The sequence below is a fragment of the Sinocyclocheilus anshuiensis genome, unplaced genomic scaffold (assembly GCF_001515605.1).
Source record: "Sinocyclocheilus anshuiensis isolate Anshui unplaced genomic scaffold, SAMN03320099.WGS_v1.1 scaffold702, whole genome shotgun sequence".
Classification (NCBI taxonomy): domain Eukaryota; kingdom Metazoa; phylum Chordata; class Actinopteri; order Cypriniformes; family Cyprinidae; genus Sinocyclocheilus; species Sinocyclocheilus anshuiensis.
The window spans coordinates 1555481-1565171 of record NW_015548184.1 but is presented as its reverse complement, the minus strand read 5'-3'; the positions used below and the strand labels follow the sequence as shown (position 1 = coordinate 1565171).

General features: G+C 34.9%; 1 protein-coding gene across 1 annotated transcript in view; it reads left to right on the top strand.

Moving 5' to 3' along the window:
- The window catches only part of LOC107704946 (NADP-dependent malic enzyme-like), a 92128-nt gene that overhangs the window by 47468 nt on the left and 34969 nt on the right, over nt 1–9691 (top strand). Inside the window, exons 4-5 of the mRNA XM_016508016.1 lie at nt 5600–5675; nt 6813–6974. Of these exons, the coding sequence (XP_016363502.1) occupies nt 5600–5675; nt 6813–6974 (238 nt within the window). The remainder of the gene's footprint in view (nt 1–5599; nt 5676–6812; nt 6975–9691) is intronic.

The window sequence follows — 9691 nt, the reverse complement described above, 5'->3', positions numbered from 1 at the left end:
TATCCATCCCTCAGAGCACACACAGACGCCTTTGCACACTCCCACACAGCACTCTCACAGATTTTAGGCTCTCTGTTTTATTGTTAGTGGATTGTGCTGCCACAATGACATTTGAAGCAAGTCGATGTTTACAGAACTTTAATTTGTTACGGCTTGTTCTGCGCACATTTCCATTTGCCAACTAAATATTGCAAATATTATTGTAAATATTGCAGGCGGTTCGGTTCTTCCTTTCAAAGACCAAGTGCCCACTGCTGTGCATAATAATCAGCTGAGGTCATGTTTGTGGGATCTTTGCACAATACCTGCATATTCTTTGTCTCTCCTCTCCTCCATACACTTCTTTCCACTCAGATGAACTTTCTGTCCTGTAATTATCTCATAGATCAGGATTAGGAAGGAGTCAGAAACCAGAAACCAGTAACCACATGCTGAAAGTATTGTATTGCCAGTGTTATTTGGGGCCAGAAATTTCCAGCCACAAACTTTCTGTCCTGTAATTATCTCATAGATCAGGATTAGGAAGGAGTCTGTGTCAAGAAACCAGTAACCACATGCTGAAAGTATTGTATTGCCAGTGTTATTTGGGGCCAGAAATTGGTCAAATCCAGCCACATAATTTAAACTCATGTCCCATTCCTATCGCTGTCCTTTATCATCACATGTTCCTTTTTCTGTATTTATTTAAACCAGATCTCCATGGGATTGTTCTGTCCTTGGGATAGTTGATAGTTGAATTTCACCAATTTATTTTGGGATATTAGTATATACTGATTACTATTATTAACATTATTTAGATTTTTCTATTTTAGATTTATGTATATGTATTTTGTGTATTTATATGCATTAATTTTAGTAGCTTTTTAAGATTTTTTTTAATGTAAATATGACTTTTTGTACATTATATATATATATATATATATATCTGAAGTCTACAGCCTTTAAATTACTTTGAGTGAAGGATTTCCCATAGGAAATCTATGAGAGCTGAACGTTTTGGGTATATAATTGATGAGGATGATGGGAATACATGGGAATAAATTTGCATTTAAAAATCATGTGTGAATAAATGAATTTGGTTAGACTGATCCCAGATCCCATGCTGCAAAAGTGTCACAGTATGCCTGGAAGTTTGTTCCGTGAAGTTATATGACATATTGATGCATACTCCGAAACATGAAGAATTTGTAACTTTAGTAAACTCAACAATGGATTAGTTTCAGGAACAAAGTCAAAGCATTCAAACCAGATTTGAAGGTTTCTAATTTAATAGTAACCTATGTGATTTACACTGTTAGAAAAAAAATTAAAGATCTCACTTTATAAGAGTGCTGCAGGCAAATGGTATTCTATGGTAAATTGTGAAATTCTGATGTTTTGTATTTGTGGATACATTTCAGAGAACAGTAACATATTACCACCCCTTTCCCAACCACACTTTTTCCTCAGAAAATATAAAAAAAAAAAAAACATTTGTCAGTGTTGCAGAAGTTGGAAAATGATTGTGATACAGTGAAAATAAGCTTTCAGAGCTGATTGCATTTGGCTTCTTTGTGGCTTCTACAAAGGTCATCTTCGCTTTAATGTCTCATGACCCTTTGTTGTCTCCCTCCACTGATTAATAATTTTTAGATCTTATATCAGAGCATTTGTCTTTCTCACTGCTGTATTTTTTCAAGTGACATTTAGAAGAACAAATTAATTGCTGCAGAATAGAGCTGGCACTTATTAATGTTAATGTTAAATGAGGGAGTCTCTATTATGAATCTGCTCAGAAAGTACTTCCTCATTTAATTAGTTGGTTGTCTAGAATTTGAATTTTTCATATCATGCCAGACTAGTGTTGTCCAAAATTTAATTTCATTTAGTCTGAAACACTACCAGTGAAAGTCTTTGTACCAGTTTCGGTACCATAACAAATCCTTGTTGAAACTATTTACCTGTTAAGTGAAGTTAAGCGAAAAGTTAGTAATAAAATGAAGAACAATGAATCACGTTACACATTACATTGTGGCAGGTACATTCGTTTTAATTCCAAGACTTAAAGCACAGATATTTTGTGACATACATTTGTTGTGGTCCGTCAGTTGCTATGCTTACTGATTTTTATCACAGTTTCAGGTTCAACCCACATTTAATAGAGTTGTCAAGTGGACAGTGCATTCATGCACTTAAAAGAAATGCTCAGTTCTTCAATAACACGAGTTTGAGCCATCTATCAGTGGGTACCAAGTTGATGTCAGACATAATGCGGGGGACGTTTTCCAGGTTGTCTGTGTATGGTCCAAAACAGTTAAAAGATCTGTTGTGGTTTTCCCCTCGTCATGCATAAGATGATTCACTGTGGAAGAGAACATCATAGAGCAGTCAAAACCTGGGAGACTTTAGTTTTAAGTGTTTTTGACAGGGAAACAGGTTTCCAAGGCATCATAACATCATTTGCAATTATGTTAAACAAATTTACAAGAACTTGAGACATAACTAAGCAAAATTTTGATGAAAACTATGCTTATTTCCCAGAAGAATTGGAATCATACGCTGGAAAAAAGGGGGTAGATATGAATTAAATTACTTGCAAGTTGCAACCACTCCTTTAGATGCCATTTTAATGCTTATGACCAACAGCTGAACCACATGCACAGAACTATTGGATATAGGCAGCAAAGAGCGTATATTTAAAATCCTTTTAACTGTCCTTTAACTTTTGGATCTGAGGAAGATAATGGTCACCAGTTGTGAGGCTTTTATTGGATACATTCAAGCAGGGATTTCACAATACTGCAGCACATATTAATGATAAAATCTGCATTATCCATTTCATTTATTATACTTTTACGTTTGTTTACTGAAGCTTTAGCAGATATTTCATCATGTTGCTTGGAGATGAATGGCTTCTAAAGAATTCTGTGTCAGAGGAGCATCCGGTGTGAATTATGTTTGTGTTTCGAGCATGATCCCTGCTCCCAGGCGTGAGCTTTTCATTTGACCGCAGGTCAGCTACTGAGGATGAGCTCATATGTGCCATTCCGCTGTACTGGAATTTAGCAACGTCTTGTTGATGCCTAAAATGATGTCTAAACTTTATTCCTGGAGTCATATGCTTTATACCAATCTTCAGATTTCCTGTCATTACCTGAGTTCTTCCTGTCAAAAGATGGTCTCCATTTGTGTCTTCTTTAAGCAGGATTCTTGGACTCTTATCTAGTCCACCTGGTGAAGTCTAATTTCAAGATTCTTCCAGATGTAAGAATGATTTGTTTTTTATGGATTCTGTGAACTCAGGCTGACTGAGAGATTGGAAGTTTTCCATGAAGCCGTGGGTGGAAGGAAGAAAGATCTACAGTAGGTGTATGTCCTCAAGATACCTTTGAGTTAAAGATGAAGGATGTCCCAGGAGTCCTGCTCATCCAGCTATGCTCAGTGGATCTCATGAGACCAGAAAATAAAAACTGTAGAGAAAAAGAGCGGTCAAGAGTGAGAGCTTGAACGACAGAGAGAATCTTTGCAAGTCCAAGAACATGTGAAATGCCACTGTGAAGTGCATTTGTTTTTAGCTACTGCATCTTCTGACACTAAAGTCTATGTAAAACAAAACTAAGCAATATTGTTATTTGCATATTTATTCATCCAGTAATTTACAACGGTTCACACCTCTTTTCTCTACAAGCATTATCAACCAAGAGATGCCACACACCAAGATCAAACACTATTCATAGACCACACATAAAACTGTTCAAACACATGCCACATCTGAGCAAATCTTGCATTAATTATGTATGGATCAGAAAATCTCAGTGTCAGCGTTTGTTCATCTTCATGAATCGGTGAAGTATAACCTCTACTTAAACATGATCCCTGCCACCTTCAACAAACATGATTTTCCAGACTTAATAAACACGGCTGGTGTGATTGGTAGACCAGTGTAGCCATGCTCAACCAATAAAGGCTTTTGGGTGAAAGTGGTTTGTTCTTTCTTTCTTTTTGCATTTTTAGTGCAAAGTGTAGTGACAAAATCATTGATCCTACACTCCAAATTCAATCACAAGTGGTCACGGGATCTGCATTTGAGAAGCATTTTTTGAGAAATTGTTCTCAGCCCAGGGAATGAAGCTGTTGATTTGTTTTTGGTCAGAAGATTATGGGTGGACATAAAAAACCTCCTTATTATTAGCACATGTGGGGATGATAGAACGTTCCACTGGGAGGTTGATTAGAATTGATTCATTCTTGTTCACTGCAAGACTGATGATACTGATTATAAAGTTTTGTATGCTCAAAAGAATAATTATCTGTGTTCTTGATTATTGCAATCTGTCATCTGTTATTTTTTACCTGCTTTTATTATTGTTTTCACTGAGCTCCTGAAACAGAATTATATTATATACTATTATAGTGTTTATTAATATTTTTAATTGGCATTTATTTTTACATTTTCATTTTCCATTTTAAGTTTTAGTAATTTTGTTGTACTTTTTATTAGTTTTTGTTTTTTTATATTGCTATTTAGGTTTAATTCATTTTTATTTCAGTTTTAGTAATTTAGTACTTCAACTTATTTTTTTTAAATTTCAGTTTGTTGCCAAAGAAACATTTCTTAGTTTCGTTTAAGTTTAAGTTTGATTTTCACCTCATATTTATATTTTATTTCAGCTTTATTTCAGTTATTGAAAGGGGGTAACACAAAGTTGTGAGTCACATGACAGGAGAAACTGTAATTTAAAAAAATAGATAGACATAAAATAAACAGAATGCTCAGAGATTTTCTTTGTGAAATTATGCAGCATAAAACATCTGCATGAAACAGAAACAGCAGATGAGAACGCAAATTCATTCTCTGCCAGCAGGTGGTGCTTATGGAACAGCGGCGTTAAATCGTTTCCTAAATTATTGTTGTAAACAAAGCAGCACTGTGCTTTTAAATAGCCTACTTATGCATTACAATGGAGGTAAGATGAAAAGAAAATACCATATAAACTTTTCTGAAGACAGTCAGTTCCCCTTAGAGACACATTCATATAAACTCTCTATTTAGGGTTTTTTCCCCCAATATTTTTTTGCATAGTGAACAGTGATCTTGCTTTGCCTGCTGCAGTAGTTTCTCTTCTTTACGTTCGTCTTCAGCGTCTCTGGCTTCTGTTAATGGCTGTTTACAGTTGGTGTATTCTAGTTCTCTAACCATTAGTCAGAAGTGTATGCAGTTAACAGGGATGTCCTCTAAATTCACGACGTTGTCTACGTTGTTTAGCCACTTGGCCGTTTTTTTTAATGGTATGAACCGTGTGTGTAGGCTAAATCAAAACGGTTTACCGTTTAAACCGGTATATCTCCCAGCACTAATAGCAGGAGCTTTGTGAATATCAATACTTTTACCTGAAGGTAGAACTTCAAGCTTGAATTGATCCAAATGCAGCTGGAACATGAATTTTTACTTAATTACTTAAAAATACAGACTCTGCCTCCTCATTTTAGATGTCCACCATTTTGTTTTGATAATTTGATTCAATATATAATAAATGGAAGCACTTGTGACATGGACACAAAGCAGAATCAATTCAATTGACCATGTTTTATCACTTTACTCTGTTTTTCTCTCTTCTAGGGGCCTATTTATTACAATTCATGACCGCTCCCACATCTCCACACTACTTCAGAGCTGGCCAGAGAAGGACATTCGTGTGAGTTTTGCCCACTCCCAACTACACCACCCTGTACTATTACACAATGTACCAGAACTCTGACTGTCAGACAAATTAACACTCTCCAGGGTTTCACCAATTCCAAAGACATTGATTCAGTCACACTGTGAAAACAATGCCAAAAAGTCATATTAATCTGCTCGTTAGGCATTTAAAATTTATTAAGGTAATGATGTACAGGGTGGCATGAAATGAAGCAGTAAAAATGTTAAACACCTTCTGCATCTGCATCATAGTGTTAACGGAAAAAACATGTTGTTCTTGTTTTGGGATCAATTGTGTCCGGTAATGGGACTGAATTACACAGCTCATGCTGTTATTTTGAATTTGTTAGTTTATTGCGAATATGTGAAAATGTGATTATAAAAACAGAAAATCTGTTCTTGCTGGAGGGCAGACTCACAAGCCAACCTAGCCAATCAAATATAAATGTGTTTAATCCAAGACAAAAACATCAAAATATAATTAAGGATGTGATTTGATAATAAAGTGCATAAATTCGGCCAATGCGCTTTGTAGTTTTTGCTGCTTAATATTTCTGTGGAAACCACAATACACTACCATTCAAAAGGTTGGGGTAAGTAATACTTTTAATCAACAAAAATGCATTGAAGTGACAGTAAAAATGTTTATAATGGTACAAAAGATTTTATATTTCAAATTAATCTTGCTTTTTTGAACTGTCTATTCATCAAAGAATCCTAAAAAAGTGTAAAATTCATAATAATCACCAAATCAGCATTTTAGAATGCTTTCTAAAGTGGAACATTCAGCATTGCCATCACAGGAAAAAATTTAATATTAAAATTTATTAAGCTAGAAAAGCTTTATTTTAAATTAGAATAATATTTTACAATATTACTGCTTTTATTGTATTTTTAATAATAAAAAAAATGCAGCCTTGGTGAGCATAAGAGACTTCTTTCACAAAATTTTCATTTTTCCAAACTTTTGACCTCTAATGTATGGGAGTGAGTATATACTGTATCTTTTAAAATAATGAATAGCCCAGATTTTGCTTAGTATGTTTTTTTTAATTGCTTATTTGTGCAGTCTGTTTGTAAATTTGCTGACTATCTTAATAACTTTTGTACTTTTGGTTGTATTTTTTGCTAGGCTGTAGTGGTGACAGATGGAGAGAGGATTCTGGGCCTGGGGGATCTGGGCTGCTATGGCATGGGCATCCCTGTGGGTAAACTGGCCCTCTACACCGCCTGTGGTGGAATGCCGCCTCAGCAGTGCCTTCCTGTTATGCTGGACGTAGGGACAGACAATGAGGTAGGCAGACCTGTGGCACTACAGCCAACCAGACCGTGACTGCTGACACACGCTTGCCATCTCGCTTACTCTGACATAATCAAAGAGGGACTTAACTATTCTTATAGCAGCCACATCCTCTCTCACGACTCTAATCCTCCGATTGTTTTCACCGGTCGCAGCTTGCAATGTTGTAGCAGAAGGAGATAAGCAGAGGTGATTGCTGCAGTAGCTGAAGGATATGAATAGCCCTGTGAGTTCAGAGGTAAATTTAGTGAGCGTAAAGCCTACAGTATGTCATTCTTAACAGGGCCAAGGGTGTGGCTCTGCAGAAATAGAAAACCACTGCCTCATCTACCAAGGCTTTGTGCCAGTGGACACCTGGCACTTCCTTCTGTGCCAGAGCAGTGGCTTAGCCATGCCATGATAGATGCCAAATTTCAGATGGAGGGAGAGAGGAAGAGAAGTGAGAGAGGAAAAGACTGAGAAACAGTGTGTGACTTGAAACTTTTGTGTTTTAGAAACACTTTTCATTCTGGTTAAGTGATGTATATATAAATATTTGTTTATAGTTCATACAGTTTTTCTTATAGAACTGTAGTTCTTAAAAGAATTAAATGGACATGCACTTTTTTAACTTCAGCATTTTAGGTTAAAATAAGAGCTTTCAGTTTAACAGGGTAAATTTCATCAGATTTATTATAGACGCAAAGTAATGGAGGAAAAAAGTTTTTTTAATGTTTACATTTTTTTTTAAAGAAGTTTTTTATGCTCAGCAAAGCTGCATTTATTTGATCAAAAATACAATAAAAGTCATATTTTATTATATTAAGAAATTTAATTTATTCCTTTTTCAGCAGCAATTACTCCTGTCTTCAGTGTCACATGATCCTTCAGAAATAATTTTTAATCTACCGATATGGTGCTCAGGAAACATTTCCTTATATTATCAATGTTGAAAACAGTTTTTTCTGCTTATTATTTTTTATTTATAAATTTTTTACATTTTATTATTATTTACTTTATTTATTTTATTAATTTATTAATCTCTTTATTGTGGAAATCGTGATACACTACCATTCAAAAGATTGGGGTAAAGACATTCATTCTTCTATTCAAGAACTTTCTATTCAACAAAGATTCCTGAAGAGAAATAATAGTTTTCACAAAAATATGAATATATGTGTATATATATATATATACTGTATATATATATATATATATAATGTATATATACTATCAGTTAATATGAGATCATTTGTCATGTCAACCATTCTTGCTTTTAGACTAAAATTTGAAGTTCCTCAACTCATCAGACAGCTTCACACTCTTGTAAGTCTGTACAAAAGCTCATAAATGAGTAAGAGGGTAAGAGCACATTAACACTGTTGTGTAACTGCTCTGAGTCAGTTTTCCCATTCACTTCTGCTTCAGTATCCAGCAGGTCAGCTCCGCATGTGTCTTCTGCTGCAGTGCTAAACGCGGAGTGGCCAGTCAGCTATTCAACGTATCCTTGGGCATCTAAACACTTTAATGAGTTGACTCTCTAGTTTTTGCCCCCTGTGTTTGCATCCAAGTGTATTCAGCTGGAGGAATGGAGAGAATTTAAAAAAAAAAATTAATTTTGGTTATATTTAATTTATCTGTCTGTCTGGGTTAATGTTGCATGAATGTGTTCACAATAAAGAGTCTGTTTTGTTATTAAAATGATCTCAACGTAAACGGACAGAAAAGCAGTATTTCATACCCGCACACATGGCTTGCTATTTAGTCTTCCGTCCCTCTACAAGTCAAAAATTGAAAGACGACTTCTGCTGCACCATTTGGCTGACTTCAATGAAGACTGAGGTAATTAAGACCTCGTTTTCATGATATTCTGAAGAGATGACAGGTCTAGTGATTAATGAATTCACTGCTTATACCCCCACAGCTGTGTGTGTGTGTTATAGGACTGTGTAGTCTGATGATTAAATGAGTGTTATTAAAGGATTAAGTCTACTGTTATTTCTAAAGGAGCAAGACGCCTACTGACTGAGGTCAGGCTGTCTCCTCTCTTTCAGCCCCTCAGCGGGAACTGGATGACTGCACCTGGATCAGTTTTGACTCTCCAAACGCAGTCACTAACATCAATACAGACAGTGAGGAATCTGATCTATGATTAGCATACATAATTTAAGGGTGTTTGATCCAGGCCCTGTATGCTCTGGTTAAACTCTAATCCGTAAAGAACGCTGTCTGTGGTCTGGCTGCTAGAGAAAGTTCAAGATGTGCAAATAACATGGAAGGGCTTTGTGCAGGCTTTTTGTGAAGAGCTTAAATGTGCTAATTGTTAATGTCAGCAAACTGGATTTCCTGTCAGATGCTATTTGCATTTCAGTGTAAATATCTGCAGCTGTTTGCACCCTTTTTTTAAATATATACACTATTACACATACAATTATAAGATTTTATGTATATTATTTTAATAGAGTTTTATATACTAAAATAGATACTACTAAAAATATGCTTTTAGATATTACATATTATATATTTTATTATAAAATAATAAAAATTTTAACAGTAGAAAATATAATAGCACTATAAGTACAATTGTTTATTTTAGAACATCAACATTATTTCATTATTTTTATTATATTTGACTCATGAGGTATGTATACTGTATGTATACACATACGTATATATGTATGTATGTATGTATGTATGTATATATATATATATATATATATATACAGTATATA